At 47.2% G+C, this 21,972-nt stretch overlaps 2 protein-coding genes across 3 annotated transcripts in view; one reads left to right on the top strand and one right to left on the bottom strand.

Moving 5' to 3' along the window:
* Positions 1-21,972, bottom strand: part of RASAL3 (RAS protein activator like 3) — a 286,096-nt gene that overhangs the window by 242,288 nt on the left and 21,836 nt on the right. The window lies entirely within an intron of this gene.
* LOC144793355 (uncharacterized) lies at positions 11,561-12,811 on the top strand. Its single transcript, XM_078668187.1, has one exon. The coding sequence runs from the start codon at positions 11,561-11,563 to the stop codon at positions 12,809-12,811; it is 1,251 nt and encodes a 416-aa protein (XP_078524313.1).

A 21,972-nucleotide genomic window follows, 5' to 3' on the forward strand; every position in this document is an offset into this window, starting at 1 on the left:
AAATTAATCACTAGACTATACTAAGTGGATATAGAGGTAGAGGTCTCCCGGATGCAAGAACAATAGTCTGTGGACTTGTGAATAGACATCACTGATGCAATAAGGACATTCTTTTGCCAGTCAACACGGGAGGTGCCGTTCAAGGGTTGATACATACTAATTCATTCTAACTTTCAGAATAGAGTATACCTAACACTGATGGTCATGGCCAGGTACGGTCTCACGAGATACATCAGTTGCAAAAGATGCTTAGTCGAAAAGGCAGACTTTATGCATATGGTGTGGCTCTGTCCTGAAGTAACTGTGGTTTGGGTGAAAGTAATAGATGCTATGGAAAATATGAGGGGACACAAATTTCAGATTACCCCCAGCACAGCACTGCTTGGCTGTGTGAAAACATTCCAAAGGAATTTCGTAAATTGACTGCTACGACGGTGGTGCTGGGCAAGCGCAGAGTGGCCATGAAATGAGGGGGTTCAAGATCCCTCGCTTTCACGACTGGCTTACAGATATGAACCTCTACAAAGAATGGCCAAAGACTTATTCCACAACTTTTACTAGCACGGCAAGACCTAGAGCTTTTTGGTCTGCACTGCGGTCTTACCTGTGTACCGTAACAAATGCATAATAGACTAAAACGGGGAATTTAACAAGATGTTGTTACTATGATGTAGGGATTTGATGCCTGTTCCATATGGTCTTACCTATGTGCCTGCTATAGCTGTTTGGTTTGTAAGGATGATTATCTCTATCGATACCCTTGTGGACCTGGAATGGGTTTTCTGTATGTTTAACGACTGACCCTGAAATCTGGAATTATTCTTAAATTTGAGTGTATAAGACTTGGATATGTACCTGTTTTGTGTGCCTACACAGCTGAATAAAGTAAAATATAGAGGAGAAAAAAAAGAACATACAGGGGCTTGGAGCCTGCTCGTTGCTTAACATTGGTCGGCTTTCCTTGGGAGTCTAGTTTGCTTGCTTCTTATTCGTGTCCAAATTGTCACTCTAGTGTTTGCCCCTGGTGTCGAGCATTGCCTCTTTCTATCTCTTTAAAATGGTTGCCTTTGTGGCTTCCAGTGCTTGCTTTTCACGAACATCTTTTTTCTTTTGTGTTAGGCACTCTATGGGAGTTTGAGTTTTGGGCGGTCTCTGTTGTGCACTTCTTTACCCCTGCATTCCATGTTGCTCTTTCGCAGGTTGGCTACTCCCCGCTCCCTGCATGTTGCACTCACCTATATTTGTCTCCCTATTTCCTCCCTACACCTGTGACCTTGGTTTTGCTTCTCCCACCTGCGCCTTCCTTCTGTTTTGCAATTAAGTTTTTTTATTTGAGAGTGGGAGGTGAGGGTGGGTGTATGGGCCAAGCTCTCTTAAGGCGGGCTTTACATGGAATCCAGTTATGATCAATCTTACTGGTCCGGTGTGTAATAAAATGCACAGGCTCCCATGACATTTACTAGAAGGTTCTTAGGGGAGATCCTGCTTTCACATCCAAACTCTGTAAAGAAATATTTAAACCATATCAATTATAACTAGACCTCCTGATTTTATGCTATTTATTGTTTTAACATTTCTGTCTGTATTTATCCATAATTTTTTGGGGACCATTGTATTGGTATTTATCCATACCTATTTTATGTTTTGAGAATAAATGTAGTCGCACAATGATATATTTCACCTTTATTTAGCAAATAAACATGCACTCATACTTTGATGCCTTCCGCATTTTAGCAAATTAAGCAGCCTTACATAACAAAACACTCCACCGACAGGTAAATATTAGCATTATACACAAATATATGTTAACATATGCTGTATTTAAGGGACTAAAACCTTTGGGTCTAGTTAACACAATACAAAACTCAAAATCATAATAATAATAATAATAATAAGGGAATTGCACCCTGTTTTTAAATCCACATGGTATCTATCTGCTTAGCAAGGACTACATGGAGTTTCACAATAAGCATCATTTTCTGTACTTTTCCGCTTTTAAAAATAAATACAGGCAGAAAATAGATTGTTTTCTGTCTGTTTTTATCTGTAAAAAAACAGTAAAAACGGAAAACTGAAAGCCTTAATTATGACCAATGTTACTTGTTTTAATACACTTAAAAGAACCTAATTTTACACAGAATGTTCTTGTGGGGGGACACCTCAACCCCGTCTTAAAATAATCTTTAAGTTGTTTCAGTTCTAGTCAATAGCATTAGTCCAGTGTGTCTTTTAAATGTACAGTTACTCAGTTTGCTACAATTCATTGGAGCAGATCTCACCCAGTTAGGTGATCATATTTATTTGAAACGATTTCTGGCCAATAATACAGGTCCAATTTACTTTAATGTGCTCTGTTTCCAATACAACTTTGAAAAGTGCATTGAGGGATGACCACCAACCCCAATGTAAAGTGCTGCTTCAGCCTTATAAAATCAGCACCATTTAAATAACCCCAGTACGTCCTAAACCCACTGAGGGTGTCATCAGCTCCATGCAAGAATTCGCCTAATTTTTGTCTTGGAAAGTTGTCAAGTATGCATCATGCATTGTCTCGAGGCACGCGCCAGGGCTGCCCACTGTCCCCATGGCTTTTTATTTTGGCGATGGACCCCCTGGTCCGTCATTTTCAAGAAAAACACCTACATCGTGGATTACAGTTCCGCACTGGCCCTCTCTTAATCTCACTATACGCTGACGATACGATTTTATATGTCAGGATTCCCCCAACTTAATCTTGAACCTCTTATTTCAGAAATAATTCTCTTTGGCAAATTCTCTGGTCTCAACATCAACTGGCACAAGTCAGTTATCTTTCTGCTTACCTTCAGCACGCCCGCTTGGAATTGCTCCTTCCCCCTTGAATGTGCCAGGACGCGGTCAAGTACTTGGGCGTTCACATCCACCTCGATACCACCACCATGATTAGATTGAACTATGGCAGTGCAATCAGCTCACTGGAGACCCAGATAGATAGATGGTTATGTCTTCCATTATCCATGACTGGGAGAATTGCCATAATTAAAATGATTGTCCTCCCGTGGTTCCTATACCTTTTCAACAATATTCCGGTTTCGCTCACCAAAACCTTTTTTTCTCAGTTGCGTTCTTTATTATTGCGTCTGGTATGGTGAGGTAAGACTCCATGGGTCATCTGGTGGGTTCTGACCCTTCCTTATGACAGAGGAGGCTTTGGGGTCCCTGATTTTTATCTATATTTCCTAATAGCACAATGTTGCTACGCACACTCCTGGTTCCATCCAGACGCTTGTATCCTATATTTGAAACCAGAGGCCGATTTGGTGCTCCCTCGACACCTTTCCACTGTCCTCCCTACCGGTTTCCCGCGTGACCCTCGGGACATACAGACTGTCTCGACCACCTGTTGGGCCTGGGACAGATTGCGCAGATTACTGGATGTCACCCAGCTATATTCACCGGCCTTGCCATTGCCCAATCCCTCTTGGTTCCCGATAATAGGGGAAACAGTGGTCACGCGTACATTAGATACATTTCACATTCATACTATCGGTGACCTCTTCCCTGAGGGCCACGCCTTTTCTATCTCAGAAGACTCCCGATTTTCCGAGCGTTCTTTCATGGACACTTTTATCTTGACTCAATTACAATCCATGCTCAGGGCCTCGTTTGCTACCTTCCCACTGGCTCCGGAACCAACTCCCCCACTGACGCTCCTTATCCAATACCCCACCGGGGCGCATATGGTCTCCAAATTATACAAACTGTGTAGCGAATCAATTCCTGTTTCTGACTCAAGGGTGCGCACTGCGTGGGAGGAGGACTTGGGAAAACCTATCACAGACGATCAATGGGAGCAATGCTGTAGAGCTACTAAAGATGTTTCCCTAAATAGTAGGCACAAACTCCTTCATTTTAAGTTTCTCCGCAGGCTGTACCATACCCCAGCACGCTCACACAGAATCGACCCTGGCAGGCCCCACCACTGTCCAAAATGCAAAGCTCCATTTGCCGACTTTGCTCACCTCTCTTGGACATGCCCCAACCTTCATGATTATTGGTCTCAGATACATGGTGCCCTGGGGGACATTCTAGGCATGCAACCGGTTCCCACTCCCGAAATCGCTTTACAGGGCTATGTCGCCAACTTCCCCCGAGCTGTCAGGAAACTTGCTCCTTTAGGCTTCTTGTTAGCCAAGAGGGAAGTTGCGTTGTTATGGGGTGGTAGGCGATCCCCAACGCTGAGATCGTGGCTTGGCAGCATGGCTTTCTGCAGTATTAATTGTGAAGAATACTCCACTCAGATCCCTAATGCGTCCAGACCGATGGACATTTAGGGCCCATACAGGGCCTACATTGCCAAGGAAAACGCTGATTATCAGTCACAGCCAGAGAGTGGTATTGTCCCCGAGGGGGTCGGCTGATATGTTGTTGGGTTACAAATGCCTACATACATGCTTTCTGTTTGTTTCTTCTTTTCTTCTTCTTGTTATTCTCTCCTCAGGTCTCTTTATGCTCTCACTGTCACTACTACGTTGCCGGAGAAGGCCCCGGCTTCACATGTATCACAGTTTTATAACAGGATCTTCTGATGTTTTGTTCATGTCTACATTGTCATCGCCTTTTGCCTGTACGACGTTCCTTAATCTCTCCACATGCTAGGATGTATTTTGTAATGCAGGCTCTTCTTCCTGCTATTACCCACATTCTGCAATGTATCACACATGTTGTTTCTGTACAAATGATAAAAGGGAAAATAAAGTCTAAAAAAAAACCTATAAAATACTAAAAACAAACTGAAAATAAACCCTTTACCTCAAAAAGAAAAGTCATGCAAATCAAATTCATTATACTTCAGCGCCTCGTCAGTAGTAAGCGCTATATATAAACAGCACTCAATGTTCTGTGCCGGTTTGTTAAGATTGGGAAATATACACAGCACAATATAACAGGCGATAGGTTGTTTATGTATAAGTTTTAATGTTCGATTCACATGGACACTACGTTACAGTAGTGTATCTTTTGATCAATTTTAATTTAACCATCGGGGATGACTGCCTCTTGGTGTGTCATTGTTATTTTATTTTTTACTTGGAGCGAAAATACATTGACAGTTGTGCATGCATTAATATTTCCGTGCATACTCTGTTAAACAGCTGCATTCAACCTTTCAAACCACGCACCAGTCTATCGCAGGAAAACCCCCTTTCGATATATTTGATAAAATCAGCGCTTTAGTGTTTGTGATTACCAAATAGCTAATTTTAGCGAATCGCTATTTGGTAATTGCAAACAGTAATGTACTAAAGTGAGTTTTAAACTTTTTTGTGATTCCCAGTGGGTTGTAAATGGACCTACGTAATGATTGTTAATGAGGTAGGTCTCTGTATTCCACTGATTGGGAATCGCAAAAATCAAGTATAGTGGTGTGCTAGGTCAGTAGACTACCATATCTGTGATTGGTTTTAAATAAAAGCAATCTTTTTTTTAAATGCAGCCCGTTTCCCTTGAAGGAAAACGGGATGCGTTTAAAAAAAGTTTTCTTTTCATCTAAACTATTCTTTCCACCATTCTCAAAGCAGAAGAGATTCCATGGGGACTCCTTCCCCTTTGCAAATGGGTTACCACCAAATTTAAATTGGTGTTAAAGTGCTAATGTCTTGCGACTGCATTTCCGTTGCTAAACATTGGTAAATACCATTTCTATTCAGTACTTGGAAGGGAAGCACAAAACACGCCCCTTCCAAATACAAATCACAAAACCCAAATTGCAATTTGATAACAGGTTACTGAATTAAAATTTAAGTTTTCACATCTCATAAAGCATTCTTCCAGTAGCAAATGGGCCGATTTTGCGAATTGGCCACATGGATGTCATTTAGGGGTCGCCAGGGGGTTGCAACTGCGATCACTGGCTTGCCCCTTGTGGCACCTGGCACTGCCTCTGCAACACCTGGCCTCAGAGGTGGTAAGAACATAGCGACAGCACTGCATTCCTTATTTTCTGTGCATTTTTCATTATACTAATAGTGAATAATATTGGAATAGTCACTATTAGTGAAATACCTTTGGCGGCAGTAAAAATGGTTTACAATGTGTAATATGTGCATGCTTGTGGATGAGAGTTTGTTTATGTGAGAGAGCCTGTGTATGTGTGAGCATGTGTCTGTGTGTGTAAGCAATACTGAGTGGGTGTTAGTGACAGGGAGTGAGTGAGATTGTGACCCAGATTTGTTATTCTTTTTTTTTCTTTTTCTTTATTCATTTTAAGCATAGGTGACAATATCCAACAATAACCAATACCACTTATCATGCCGACATCGCATATTGACCAATCATACAGTATAGATAAGACCTGAGCTTTACGTAGTAGATGAGATAGGCCGCTCAGGCTTGAACAGTGAGTTGCGGTCCATGCGACCTGGTTAGGACATTTATGATTTGACACAACTGTCATATTCGGCCCCCATCAGCTATCCGGGTAAGGCTCAGTAGCTGGATCAGCGATGGCGGCCTGCTCCAGGAGATATGACTGTAGGGGAGTCCAAATGTCTCTAGGGCGGGAAGAGGGCGGTAGGAGTTCGGCATAGGTGTGCAGCTGTTCTTGGCAGTATAAGCGATCCTTCAATCGGCTTTTCAATTTAGGAGCCCTTCCCCTGCCCCATCTGCAGGCCACTCTTCAGTTTGCAAGCAAGAGTGCCAGGGTGATGTATTTCCGCAGCAAGGCGGTCAGTGCTTCGGTGTACCCTAATAGTGTGACAAAGGGTCTTCTGGTACGTGCAGTCTAGTCATTTTATCAAGCGCCCCCAACACCTCCGTCCAGTATCGTCGGATGGGAGGACAGTCCAGGGCCAAGTGTCTGAAGTCTGCTCCCTCCCACAGCGGTTGCAGTGATCAGTGTCACGGAGATGAAGGCGCACCAGGCGCATAGGTGTATAATAAAGAAGGTGTAAGTACCTATAATGGAATGATGAGCAGCCGGCTGCTAGCGGATATTTTCCCGGTTTGTTGAAAGCAAAATGACCACTGGTCATCGGTAATGGGTGATTCTAGCTCTTCCTCCGAACGAGTCCTAGCCAAAGGGGGGTTGTGAATGCAGTCTTTTTGTGTGGTGCGGTAGAGCAACGAAATAACATGTGCAAGGGTGTCTTTCTCCAGGAGGTTATGCAGTGGAGGCAGTGGAGGGGGTTCCTGTGGGAAGCACAGAGTGAGAGTTTTGACATCTTGCCTCAGGCGGATATAGTAGAAGCGTTTTAGGGGAGTGGATATGGTAGTGCTGAAGAATTCTTCACTGGTGCGAAATGTGCCGTTTATGTAGAGCTGACCCCATGTCTTGATAGAAAGCTTTCGAAGGAGACAGCAGCCTCCCTCATGCGCGACCGGAAGGTCCAGTCGGTCTCGGAGAGGCAGCAAGGGGGAATAGAATGTGGTGATTTGGAGGCCAGGTCATACCATGGGAAAAGCGAGTCGTTGCGGGATGGCAGATGCGCTTAAATATGCAGAGCAGGGGGTTGGAGCCATGAAGCTTTCCTCGATTGCTAAGTGAGGCATATACTGGTGTGTCCATCCAGTATGCCGCAAAGTGGGCTTGGGCACAACTAAAGTACAGCTCCAGGTCAGGGATCTAAAAAAAAAACACGCACTAAAGGGTCGAGTGAGAGTGTCCCAGCGCAGCCTAGCTTGTTTACCTCCCCAGATGAGGCAGATGAGTTGAGTTTTCAGGGCTTGGAAGAAGTGTCTGCTGGGGCCATAGGGGATGTTGATGAAAAGGTAGAGCAGCTTGGGGAGGATTACCATCTTTATAAGTGAAGCTCTCAGGGCCATGGAGATTTATTTATTTATTTATTTAAGTAGCTTATACAGCGCGCAGCTACCCCCGAAGGGGTGTCCCGGCGCTAAAACAGGTACTCACGACTAAAGAGGGGAAGCAGGAGGAATGGAGGACTAGGATCATATTCTAGAGAAGAGCCACGTTTTTAATTTACTGCGGAAAAGGGATTCTGAAGGGCAAAACCTGAGGTCAGGTGGGAGACAGTTCCATAGTTTAGCAGTAGTCACGCTAAACCCTCTGCCGCCCATTCTGGATCGTCGAAAGCGAGGTACAGTCAGGAGACGTAGATTATTGGATCTCAGGGTTCTCACTGATTGAGATATTACCACTCGCTTTTTCAGATATCCTGGCCCTAGACCGTTGATGGCTCGAAAGGCGAGGGTGAGAATCTTGAATTGAATGCGGCTTGCAATGGGGAGCCAGTGAAGCTCTTTGCAATAAAAAGCAACCGACTGACGGTAAGGGATGTTTCCAATCAGTCTAGCTGCCGCATTCTGCACGATCTGGAGACGATCAATCAAGTATTGAGGGGCACCAGCGTATAGGCTGTTGGCGTAATCTAAATGAGATGTGATGAGGGCCTGAGTAATAGTTCTACGGACATCTAAAGGGAGATAAGGAAAAATCTTTTTAATCATGCGAAGTTTCGCGAAGCAGGCTGAGGTGACCGTGTTAATTTGCGTTTTAATTTGCGTTTTTGGCATGGCGATCCACCTGGTGATTTTATCAGTGAGGAGGTCCAAGGCGCGCCCATAGTTGCCATCATCAAGGCATTGCGGTTACGAGTAATGACTATCCCAAGGTACTTGATAGTGTACTCACACCATGCAAGGGGGTAATCTGGGGTGAACCGTGGAGTAGTCGCAGTGAGAGGGAAGATCTAAGATTTCTCCCAGTTAATGTTAACGCTAGAGAGGTGACCGAATAGGATGAGCAGCCGTAATATGGGATTGAGGCTTTCTTCCGGGTTTCACAGATAGAGTGTGAGGTTGTCGGCCTTTTAAAGAGATCAGGATCTCTTTATACGTGGGTAAATGAGGGCATGGTCGCGATAATGTCAGCAAACCTTGGCGGCCAGTGGTTCAATGACTAGGGCAAAAAGAATGGGGGACAATGGACACCCTTGCCTTGTGCCTCTGGCTATGGTGAAGGGGGAGGACCTGGTACCATTAATCAGAACATTAGCCTGTGGGCCTGTGTGGAGTAAGTTGATCCATGCCAGGAAGGGGGCGGGGAAGCCCATGCGTTGGAGGACACACGCTAAATAATCCCACTCAAGAGAATCAAATGCCTTGGTGGCGTCAAGGAAGACAGCCACCGCGTTCATATCAGGATCAATGTCTTGTAGGACGGCAAATAGCATACGAAGATTATGAGGGGTGCCTCTGCTGGGCACAAACCCCGACTGGTCAGGGAGGACCAGGGCAGTCATGAGGGGGCTAATGCGATTTGCAATTAATTTAGCTAATATTTTGCCGTCTCCGTTGATAGGGAGAGGGGCCTGTAGGAGTCGCAGTGCGCAGGCGGTTTTTCCGGTTTCAGTAGGGATATTATGAGCGCCTCCCGCATTGTCTGGGGGAGTATACCCGTCTCTCTAGCCTCCTCGTAGACATGCTGCCGGACAGGAATAAGGATATGGTGGAAGGTTTTGTCAAATTCAGCTGGGAGGCCGTCTGGGCCAGGGGCTTTGCCAGACTGTAGCTGCATTATGGCGGCAGTGATCTCCTCGTCCTCGTAATGGGCCAGGAGGAATTCCCTTTGGTTATCCCCAAGCCAAGCAATCGCTGTGTCGTCAAAGAAGGGGGTGAAGTCGGCAGGGTGTGTTCTGTGCGATGTGTACAGAGTGCTGTAAAAGTGTTTAAAATGGCAAGAATTCCGAGGTGTCTCTACGTGTGTGTCCTTCTTCATCCGTGATTTTTAATATGGTGTTGGAGAATCTAGGGGGACGAATCAGGGCTACCATGGCTTTGCCCGGTCTCTCACTCTCCCCGTACCGGCGAGCTTGAAAATATTTCCCTCTGTACTTACATTCCCTTTCGGCTGTCTCTTGATAGTCATTGAGTAGTTCTCGCAGGCACGTATGTAACTCTAGGGTGGGTGTAACTTGCGTCTCTCAATATCCCTCTGCTTTTGGCCATGTAGATTCCGCGCACGGTGACTTTGAAGGCTTCCCATACTGTGGAGTATTGTGCCACCGAATTGTCATTTCAGGAGAAGAAATCCTCGATTTCTTGTTCGAGTTCAGCTTTAAATACAGGGTCCAGCAGGGCCTGTGCAGCAAGGCGCCAATACAGGTATGGGGACTCTCCATGAGGGGGCGCAAGGATGAGAAGGACCGGGGAATGATCAGAGTAGGTGTGTGGCAAATGGGAAGAGTGGAGCAGCCATAGGATTAGTCCTATAGAGATAAGCCAGCTGTCTATACGGGACCAGGAGAAGTAGACAGTGGAGAAGCAGGTTCCCTTTTTGTTCAGTGGGTGAAGGCTGCGCCATGCATCCACAAGGCTGTGGTCTGCAATGATCTGGTTAAGAGTATGGTGAGCAGTAGAGTAGTGATGGGGTTGCGGGTGCCAACGATCAAGCGTTGGATCGAGAGTGACATTAAAATCCTCTCCCCATGCCACGTGGGTGGAGCCAGAATCTAGAACTTTTCCCCAGAGGACCCAGAACAATTCGGGGTCATCAGTGTTCGGGCCGTAGCAGGATACAAGCGTGATGGATTGAGCAGCTCCCCATTGAATACTGTACCTGCCCAGCGGGTCAGCGTAAGCCCCACTGAGGGTAAAGGGGAGTGCGCGTGTGATAGAGAGCACCCTATCACCCAGGTTAATGAGCACTTCAAGATGGTGTCCAGTGGTCCACGTCAACCAGAGACATCAAGCGGTCTAGTCTACGGCGCACGAGAGGAAAAGAAGCCCGAACAGGAGTTAAAAGGGAACCGTTGGTTCAGGTGGGGGCCGTCTGGTGATTGGAGACCCGGAGGAGAGACAGCTGCGTCGGACAACGGCAGGGGAGAGGCCGGGACTACGCAGGACCAGAGATCGGACAACGAAGTTCGTGACATCGGAGTGAAGAGCCGAGACGAAGGAAGCACGGAGTCGACGACTCGACGGAACGGCGGAGCTGACATACGGGAGGTTTCCCCAACACACACCGTGCTCGTATCCGGCTGTCCCACCGAGCAACAGGACACCGCGATACCCAATGCTACGGTCACCAGGGACCGTAGCCCCAGGCAAGTGACGTGGGGAGAACGGTGGAGGAGGAGGTTGGAGGGCTCAGGACAGTTGGGCTTGTGGCATAAATAAAGTTGTGCACGCTGCATGCGAACACTCTTTTCTTCACTCCCTGTGGCCCTGGTTCCCTTACCCTTCATCCAAGTTAGGAAATTCCTAGCCTCGGTGTCCCAGAATCTTGGTGAAGGGTGCATGCATAGAGCGTTAAGAACTTATACAGTTCGTGACGGTAGTGTCTTTCTGTTTGCCTTTTGGGAACGTCGATGCGAGTGACTTGCAAGGAAGAGTAAGCCCGAGACAAGAGAATTCGAGAACTGTTTCCCTGAACTCCAGCGACCCTGCCCGATATGCTTTGTTGAATTGCTACTGAGTTTCTATGAAAGATTTATCCTGTTAAAACGCTGAAATAAAAGCTTATGTTGCTACTGTCAATGACTGTTTGAAAGGGTTAATTAAGCGCCAGGAAGAGAAACGCTTACAGTGGTGTCAGAAGTGGGATATCGCCATTTGATACAAAATGACGCAACCAGTGACTGTGCAAGATATGATAACGCAGCTGGCGGAGGGTCAGAGACATTTGCAGTTAGTGTTTGAGCAGCAGAATGAGCATGCACGAAAAGAAAGGGAGGCGTTTCAGACGGCTTTGAAAGAACAAGCAACATTGTTAACAAGTAACCAGAAAGTGCAAGACACGGCTATCCTCCGTCTTACAGATGTAATTTCTAATGCCCGGGTCCACCCCAATATTCCCGGTAATGTGTTACAAAAGTTCCAAGAAGGAGAAGATCCTGACTTCTTCTTTACCAATTTTGAAAGGGTTGCTACCACCGCTACGTGGCCGGTAGAAAGGTGGGGACAATATATAGCACCATTATTATCTGGGGAACTACAGGCTGCGTACCAAGCAGCTAATCCAGCTGGAGTAACTCCCTACCCAGAGATAAAGAAAGCAATCCTCAAAAGACTAGGGTGTGACCAAGAATATTATAGGGCCCGTTTTCGTAAGGAGAAGTGGGTCACAGGTGACAATCCCCGAGCATTATTTTACAGAGTCAGAGATTTGGGAAGCCGGTGGCTACAACCTAGTACTGCCACCATGGATGAGGTTACAGAACAAGTTTTTCTAGAACAATATCTAGAGGCGTTACCGGTGAATACCAGAGCCTGGTTAAAGCAACATCCTGGATTAACTTCCCAATCTGCTATCGAGCTAGCTTGTGCATATCACAGGTCCCCCGACTTCAAAGCTTCTGCTGGAAGGACCCCCATTATACTTCCCAAACCTGTCCCACGAGCTTCCAATGATAATGTAGAGAAACGCCCCTTTCCTACGATTAGAACCCCACAAAAACCTTTTCCAAAACCCAACTCTCCTGTTCAGGTAGGACCACAATGCTTTAGATGTGCCGAGTGGGGACATATAACCCGAAACTGTCCCTTAAACAATGATGGATCTGAACCAATGGAAGTGGGTTGGTCCCGAGGGCGGGTGTTGGTCACAGGTCAAGGTAGAAAAACGCACAAGAAAACTATCAGACTGAATGGGAAACCTATTGATGCTCTGTTAGACACCGGGTGCCACCACACGGTAGTAGTACAAGACTTGATACCCCTGAATTCTCTGTGTGAGGGAGAGTCTGTTCTAGTGTCCTGTGTACATGGAGACATTAAAGAATATCCTTTAGCCGAGGTCTTTCTTGAAATAGACGGTTATCCACAAGTCTGGAGAGTGGGAGTGGTTCCCGACTTCCTGAAACTATTTTGTTAGGAACAGACCTGCCTAAATTTCATGACTATCTAATGGAAGCCTCAGAGCAAGAAGCCAGAGCGGAATGACTACAGGAGGCTCCGTTTGTTAGTGAAAACATAGTTCAACCCAGAGACCGAGAGCAGAAATCCAAAAATGAGAAGAGAAGAGACAAAGAGAGATATAACAGTGCATGTCAGTCCTTAGCTTCATGTTTGCTTTCTTCCCCAGAGCACGGAGATACTCCTGCACGAAGATTCCGTACAGCTCAGAAAGATGACAGCACCCTCACGAATGCATGGAGTCAAGTACAAGAGAGTGTCTCAGAGAAGGTAGGACCCTATTTTTGCATAAAACAAGAGTTACTGTATCGAGTGAGCGAGGGAGCAACTGGAAAAGTAGAACAGTTATTGGTACCTGTAGCTTTTCGGGAACAAGCTTTGCAATTAGCCCACAACCAGACGGGTGGGGGTCACTACGGGCAGGAGTTAACTTTGAAGTATCTGCTGGATCGATTTTACTGGCCAGGGGTGTATAGGGAAACTGCGAGGTTTTGTGCTACATGTCCAAAATGTCAGTTGGTAAATCCTTCCAGAGACAAGAAAGTACCCCTTTGTCCCTTACCCATTATCGATGTACCATTTCAGCGTGTGGGAATGGACCTCGTAGGTCCGTTAATTCCTTCCGCCAGAGGGCATCAATATATTTTAGTGCTAGTGGACTATGCAACAAGATATCCGGAGGCTATACCTCTGACAAGCATGACTACGCTGACTGTGGCTCAGGCTATGATATCGTTCTTCTCACGAGTAGGATTTCCTTTGGAATTATTGACCGATCAGGGAACTCCTTTTATGGCGAAGCTCATGAAGGAAGTATGTTCCCTTTTGGGAGTTCAACAGATTAGGACGGCAGTCTATCACCCACAAACCGACGGTTTGGTGGAAAGATACAACCGAACGATTAAGACCATCCTGAAGAAGTTAATAAGTGAGACAGGGAAGGATTGGGACAGAAAGTTCCCTCTGGTACTCTTTGCTATTAGGACACACGAACAGAAATCCACGGGATTCTCTCCATTCGAGCTGTTGTTTGGGAGAAAACCCCGTACTTTACTTGACATGGCAGCTGAGCAGTGGACTGAGGAAGAGGATGAGGGGAAACCGCTATTAGGATATATGCAGACCCTCAAAGAAACATTAGCTACCCTATGGGATACAGTGCACCAAAACATGGACAAAGCACAAAGTAGACAGAAAGAGCAGTATGATAAAACAAGTCAGCCAAGGGAATTGAGGGTAGGAGACAAGGTCCTGATTTTACTCCCTTCTTCTGATAAGAAGTTATTGGCTACTTGGCAAGGCCCTTATACCGTTACCCAGAAAGTTACCCCTGTTTCTTACAGAGTAGCAGTACCACACACTAATAAGGTGGGGCAGACATATCACATTAACTTACTGAAGAAATGGGAGGAACCAAGTACAGGATCTCCAGAGACAGAAGTAGTCCAATCCATAAATCACGTGACCATCACTCCCTTAGAGTTACCTCAGGAGATGGGGAGGGATGAACAGGAGGAACGACCAGCTATGGGTCCTCAATTGACTATAGACGAAAAACGACGTCCCTGGTAGCCCATGATATTGTTACCGCTCCAGGAAGAGTGGTGAATGTGAGACCATACCGAATACCTGAGGCTAGGAGAGAGGCAGTAGAACAAGAAATAGAGAAGATGTTACAGGCAGGTATCATTGAACCTTCCCAAAGTAATTGGCGATCTCCCATAGTTTTGGTACCAAAACCGGATGGCAGCATCAGTTTTTGCATTGAGTTCCGCCAAGTGAATGCTCACTCGAAATTTGACAATTATCCCATGTCTCGAGTAGACGAGCTAATTGAGAAACTGGGGGAGGCTAGAGTGATGTCCACCATTGATTTAACCAAGGGCTATTGGCAAATACCTCTAACAGAGACAGCTCAAGAGAAGACAGCTTTCTCCACACCCTCAGGGTTATATCAATTCAAAGTGATGCCATTTGGGCTACATGGAGCCCCGGCTACCTTTCAGAGACTTATGGACATATTACGAAAAACCCATCACAATTATGCCGTGGCTTATCTGGATGACATTGTTGTGTATAGCCCCGATTGGAAAACTCATCTCAAACATTTGGAAAATGTATTTGGAACTCTGGCTCAGGCAGGATTAACCATAAATCCAAAGAAAACCACTCTGGGTACTCATCAGATAAATTACTTAGGCTACACCATAAGTGAGGGAACCTTAAAACCCCAAGTAGACAAATTGGAAGCTATCAAAAACATTCCCCGACCAACCACCAGAAAAGAAGTACGAGCTTTCTTAGGGTTGGTTGGATATTATCGAAGATTCATTCCCCAGTTATCTGACGTGGCCAGCCCTCTCACAGACCTATTGAGAGGAAAACCTTCAAGAGCAAAAATTGGGTGGGGTCCAAAATAAGAGAAGAGCTTCGAAACCCTAAAGTCGGTCTTGTGTCAAGCCCAGCTTTTGACTTGTCCCGATTACAAAAAGACCTTTGTTCTACAAACAGACGCCTCAGATAAAGGACTGGGAGCTGTATTATCTCAACCCGATAATCAGGGATTGCTTAAGCCAGTACTGTTCTTGAGTCGCAAATTATTCCAGAGGGAGACCCGATATGCCACCATGGAGAAGGAATGCTTGGCCATCAAATGGGCAATGGAATCTTTGCAATACTATTTGCTGGGCAGAACTTTCTTTCTAGTTACCGATCATGCTCCTCTAACTTGGTTAGCCACCCACAAGGATACCAATGCTAAAGTGTTAAGATGGTTTTTAGCCTTACAGCCTTTTTCATTTCAGACTCTGCACATGCCAGGAAAGTTCCAAGGAAATGTAGATTATCTCTCCAGATTTCCGACAGCTGAATGGCCCGATCGTCCATCTCCAGAAGAGAGGCAATGTGATAGAGAGCACCCTATCACCCAGGTTAATGAGCACTTCAAGATGGTGTCCAGTGGTCCACGTCAACCAGAGACATCAAGCGGTCTAGTCTACGGCGCACAAGAGGAAAAGAAGCCCGAACAGGAGTTAAAAGGGAACCGTTGGTTCAGGTGGGGGCCGTCTGGTGATTGGAGACCCGGAGGAGAGACAGCTGCGTCGGACAACGGCAGGGGAGAGGCCGGGACTACGCAGTACCAGAGATCGGACAACGAAGTTCGTGACATCGGAGTAAAGAGCCGAGACGAAGGAAGCACGGAGTCGACGGAACGGCGGAGCTGACCTACGGGAGGTTTCCCCAACACACACCGTGCTCGTATCCGGCTGTCCCACCGAGCAACAGGACACCGCGATACCCAATGCTACGGTCACCAGGGACCGTAGCCCCAGGCAAGTGACGTGGGGAGAACGGTGGAGGAGGAGGTTGGAGGGCTCAGGACTGTTGGGCTTGTGGCATAAATAAAGTTGTGCACGCTGCATGCGAACACTCTTTTCTTCACTCCCTGTGGCCCTGGTTCCCTTACCCTTCATCCAAGTTAGGAAATTCCTAGCCTCGGTGTCCCAGAATCTTGGTGACGGGTGCATGCATAGAGCGTTAAGAACTTATACAGTTCGTGACTGTAGTGTCTTTCTGTTTGCCTTTTGGGAACGTCGATGCGAGTGACTTGCAAGGAAGAGTAAGCCCGAGACAAGAGAATTCGAGAACTGCTTCCCTGAACTCCAGCGACCCTGCCCGATATGCTTTGTTGAATTGCTACTGAGTTTCTATGAAAGATTTATCCTGTTAAAACGCTGAAATAAAAGCTTATGTTGCTACTGTCAATGACTGTTTGAAAGGGTTAATTAAGCGCCAGGAAGAGAAACGCTTACAGCGTGTTTGATCAGTTTGATGGAGTATGAGGAGAAGCATCGGCTGGTTGCCGATCGGGAAGCAAAGGAGGGTGAGGTCGTGGGGCTAAGATGTGTCTCCAGGAGCAGAGTGCAATGTATGTTGTGTTGGTCCAGATAGGAAAGGATGTGACGGCGTTTGCGAGAGTCTACCAGAACTCTCACGTTCCATGTCAAGAAATTGTATTTAGGGGAGCTAGATCGGTTCTCCATGATGACATGTCATGATTTCTCTAGTGTGCATCAGGTAGTGGTCGAGCAGGTCAATTGTGTCAGTAACATCTAGTCGTGTCAGGTTAACAGTAAGTGGCAGTAAACAAATTATCCTCCCTCCCCCACCCACATCAGCAGCCCAATCCTGCTGTGACGTGATTCCCTCCCTCCCTACCCCAATGCCTCATGTACCATGCTCCCAACAGGGGAGGGTAGATACAGGGCTGCAAATTTAGATAACCAAAGCAAAATAGGGGTTCCCTGAGTGGGTAGCGGCCAGAGGACGTACCAGAACCACCTCCCATCAGCGAGGGTGCTCGGGGGAGAATAGTGAAAGGTCTCATCTTGTCCTAAATGTTGCAGTGTAGTCTTCGGGTGGGGTAGCCTCATTCGCACCATGGAAGAGGTCCATCAGGAATTCGACGTCTTGACTTTGATGAAGGGTATTACATAGCAAGCGGTCGACTGATCGAGTCGATCACATTTAGAGGTGCTGCACAACGTCCATAGCATGCTCCCAGTAGAGAGATGGGCTCATTACTCAACATCAACAGGAATTTCCTACATGCCTCTTAGACGGCCATGGTGAAGTCCGGGTATAGGGACACCTGAACGCCGTCAAAGTGCACCTCACCGTGCTCCCTGGCGAGTCGCAGTGCGGTGTCCCGGTCTCTGTAGTTAAGGAGCCTTGCAATGATGGGGCTAGAAGGGGCTCCAGGTACAGGGCAGGGGTGCCAGGGACTGGTGCGCTCTCTCTAAAATGAAGACCGACGAGAAGGCCTCCCTGCCAAAGGTCGTTGTGAGCATGCACTCCTCATTGTCCTCCATTTTGTCCATGGCGGTTGACTCTGGTACCCCTAGGATCCGCAGGTTTTTTCGTCTTGAGCGAGATTCTAAATCTTCATTCTGTGCAGCTATGACCCTCAAGACTTTTTCTATGTCGAGTGTTTTGTCTGTGGTGGAGGTGTCCTGCAGGTCAGAGATGCGGCGCTCCGTTTCTTTGATCCGCTCTTCGTGTCGCTCGCACTTATGCATGAGGGAGTCCATGCGAGCGTTCATCGCATCCATTTTGGATTCTATCGATGTCAGATTAGATTGCATGATTAGGAGGAGTTCTTTCAAATCTTCAGTTGAGATGGGTGGATCAGGGGCGGTGGCGCCAGGTTGCTCTCCCTCCACGTGCCGATTTGCGGGCCTCAAAAGTGAGTTTAGGCTGCTTGCCGTCCGTTTTGCCCATGGCGTCCGCTGCCAGTCAGGGGAAGGCAGACGATGAGGCGCCCACTAGGTTGACGTTGAGCGGTGCCACGGAGTGCGACAGTTATTGGGGCTTCGCAGGCAGGCGTGAGGGCCAGCCGAGAAACAATCACTGGTGACTTGCCGCAAATTCCAGAGTTGGCGTTGTACCAGATGATGACGGTGGTGGGTCCTACTGGTGGCGTTAGGAAGGTGAAAGTGGTGTAGAGCGGTAGCTTGAGTGGGCTAATAGTAGAGCATCCTTAGTCCAGCCACAAACATAGATGCGCAGGTAATAGGAGGGAGGCGGGATTTGTATAGGCGAGAGAGGGTCTCCAGAGCCAGTCAGTAGGGGCGACCGCTGTCATATATGATCAGCAATGAGGAGTTGGCAGGCGAGCAAAGTTGAGTCCCGAGGACAGTCAACTTTATCGGCAGGAGCAGTGCTGGCCCCAGCAGGGGGGCGCCTCGCGACAATAGCGGGCGCGGGTCCTGCAGTCGTGAGGAAAGTATACAGGGCTCAGCAGGGTGGGAGGGCCAGAGAGGGCAAGCCGTCTTGTGGAGGAGGCACAGCAGGCGTGGCGGTCTATGGGCCTGAGGCCGAATGGAAGAGCCAGGCCACGTCCGCGTCTAGGCGAGTGGGCCCAGACGTGTTAGTCAATGGCAGTAGAAGGCGCTGTGGGGCCTGGGACGCAGCAGAAGGGAGGATTCCCAAGGGGGTGGTGCACCTCGGACGAGTGGTGTGGGGCGCTGCGGCAAAGGGAGACAGCCGCTGCTGCAGGCAGACTCACCGAGGCACGTACAGCAGGGGGAAGCACCGCAGCAGGGCTGGAGGGGACCACACCGGGTCAGGGCCACGCCTCTCGCCGTCGGATCCGCCGGTGCTGTAGCGGCAGGAAACACTACAGGCAGCGTTCCTGGTTCGTCAGCAGACAACGCGGCGTCCAATGACAGCCAGCACTGCAGGTTTGTTAGGGAGGACGGGGGCTGAAGTAGAGCGAGGGCCCCGATCGCGCCTGCCCAGCCAATGCGCCGCAGGAGCACTCAGCCGCCGGGGGGAGGGCCGCCGGGCGATACTCTCCAGAGAGGAGTGCGGGCTCCCAAGGCCGCCAGCAGCAAGAGGACCGGACCCGCACCACAGGTCAAGCGGTCTCCGGAGCTCCCAACCGCCCCAGGCGGTGATGCAGTCACAGGTGTAGCTTCAATCAAGGCCGCAGGGGCAGGTTCAGGCAGCTGCGACTGCCGTGGCAGCCATTTCGGATCCAGGATGAGATACTAGCTTAGCTATAGACCTTTACCTAAACTAGTTATCTTCCCTATGTGTAGCAAGTCTATTAGACATATAGGGATCCCCTTTTTCCAAATTAAACTGGATTCGGTTTGGCAGTTCGGGCTGGACTGTTCCATGAGGAACAGGGTCAAGACTGATTTGCATATGGCTGGGTCCAAACTGGGGTGGCATGGTGAGCAAAAGAACAATGGATTTAATCCAGATCTTGACTTGGGGAGAATGTGTGATTTATTCAGCATTCTGGCCATCATTTGTTGCCGCAGCACAATGCTGATAGTCATGACTCGAGAAGTCGCAAGATTTTGGTGCAAATTCCTGCCTACTAATGTTTGTAGATAGGGATTTGCATCTCAAATCAAATCAAACCAACTTTATTCGGTTACACAAAGGCAACCATAAAAGTAAAAAATGTACAATACCTAGAAAGATTCAGACTTATTAAAAACACTGTGAAAAACAAGCCCACTCAAAAGTACTACTCGATATAAAGTGTGAGGTGCCAGAGTATCAAGATATACAAAGCTACTAATTCATAAGGACCAAAAGCCCCATAAAACATCATAACAGTTAAAAAAAAAGTTAAAAATGGGCTTGCTTTCCATTTACACCTCAAAGAAAGCTAGGTCAACATACTATGAATTGTCTGTAGACCAACAGTCCCCACATATACATCCATACAAGCCCTTGATTTCATTATAGATTTGAAATACCCCACAACAAAGAACAAACAGTCATCATTCAATAGTTGTAAGTACAAGAGGGCTGGGCGAGCTTGTCTAAAATTCAACTTTTTTTTAAGATAGGGACCAGGAAATGTTTCCGTGGAACAGAGTAAAATTTGCAGAACAACATAAAGTGCAACAAATCCTGTGGAGACAAACCGTCGCAGCCACAGGACGCTAACACATGACCTCTGTGACAGCCCTTTGTCTAGCCAGCGAAAGATGGAAGAGATTCATCCTGAACCTGGTTAGGAGTAACTTCTCGCGTGTGGAAAGAGACCCCAGGAGATAGGGCTCCGTAAGTGGGGTTGTTTTGAGCATTATGAACCTGCAGACACTTACTATCTTGAGTTACTGCTCATCCCTATCCAGTTTCCTTAAAGACAGATAGGCTAACTTTACTGACTCCACATCCTTCTTGGTGATTGTTTCAGGCTTATGAAATAGCTCTACACGTCCTATCTCTTCCAGGCTTCTTTTGATATAATTAAGCCATGGAATTTGAAGTGCTTTAAGCAGAGTCAAACACTCCCTCATTATGGAGTAAGATTTCACTCGGCATTCAGCCAGCATTTTAACCAAAATATAATAGGGCGCGAGGCTAGAGTATCACACAAAAATGGAACCCCTAGTTCTTTGTGGGCCGACAAATCAGAAAGGCTTTGTGGGGCGCACATCAGGCGCTTTAAAAATGTGTTCTCTGCCACCTGTAAGAGGCTCATCATCGTGTGACCCCAGATTTCACTCCAGTAACTGGCAATAGCCAGGCTTTTAGCCTGATATACCTTTAACATGGCACCTATTGGTTTCCTCCCTATCTTGGTGGCAAAATTAAAAATTGCCGCATTAGCCCTAGTCAAGGCCCCCCAGTTCTTGGTAATTTGGGGCCCCCATTGTAACTCGTCATTGAAGAGAACCCCTAGGTACGAGAAAACATTCGTATGGGGGATGGGGGAAGAGCCAACCCTAAATTGGAAGCTTTTTTTGGGGCGCAATCCCACTTGCATAACATACGATTTCGTGTGGTTGATGGCCAGATCCCGATCGGACATAAAGCTAGAGAAAGCCTCCGGTAGAGTCTGGAGGCCTAATGCCGTCCTCGCTATGAGGACGGCATCGTCCGCATATAGTAGAACAGGAAGTCCACGTCACCCCACATATGGAAAATCTACCTCCAGGTTACTTAAGACTTTGTCCAAATCATTTATGTATAAGTGAAATAAGAATGGGGCCATTATGCATCCCTGTCTAACTCCCTTTTTGATGTCCAGGTCCCTGGTAACCCTGAGGTCCTGCGAGAACCTTACATGTCCTATGCAGATCTTCCAGGAAGTTGACTAAGCTATTCTTTACCCCCATTGCCCTCGTGGCCTGCCACAGCTTGCCCCTGTTTACACAGTCAAAAGCTGAGGACAGGTCAGGTATACAGTACCTGAGCAACTGTGTATTTACTCAGTATTAGGGAGAGGTTGAGGCATTGAGCCACCGTGGTACGCCCAGGACGGAACCCAAACTGGATGTCTGAAAGGATTTTACGCTCCTCCGCCCAGCCAGACAATCTATCCAGGATTACACGACCCACGACCTTGACGACTGAATCAAGAAGGGAAATAGGCCTATAGCAAGAGGTACTATTCCGGTCCCCCTTCTTGAAAACAGGGACAATGGTGGAGGTCGCCCAAGACTCAGGGCACCCACGGTAAACAGACATAATATCGACTACAAAATATCGAATGGACATAATATCGAGTCCAAAATATAGGCTGGACAAAATATCGAATGGACAGAATATAGACATCAAAAATATCGTTTTGAAGGTAAGTAATGTAAT

This window comes from Lissotriton helveticus, chromosome 1_1 (assembly GCF_964261635.1).
Source record: "Lissotriton helveticus chromosome 1_1, aLisHel1.1, whole genome shotgun sequence".
NCBI lineage: Eukaryota > Metazoa > Chordata > Amphibia > Caudata > Salamandridae > Lissotriton > Lissotriton helveticus.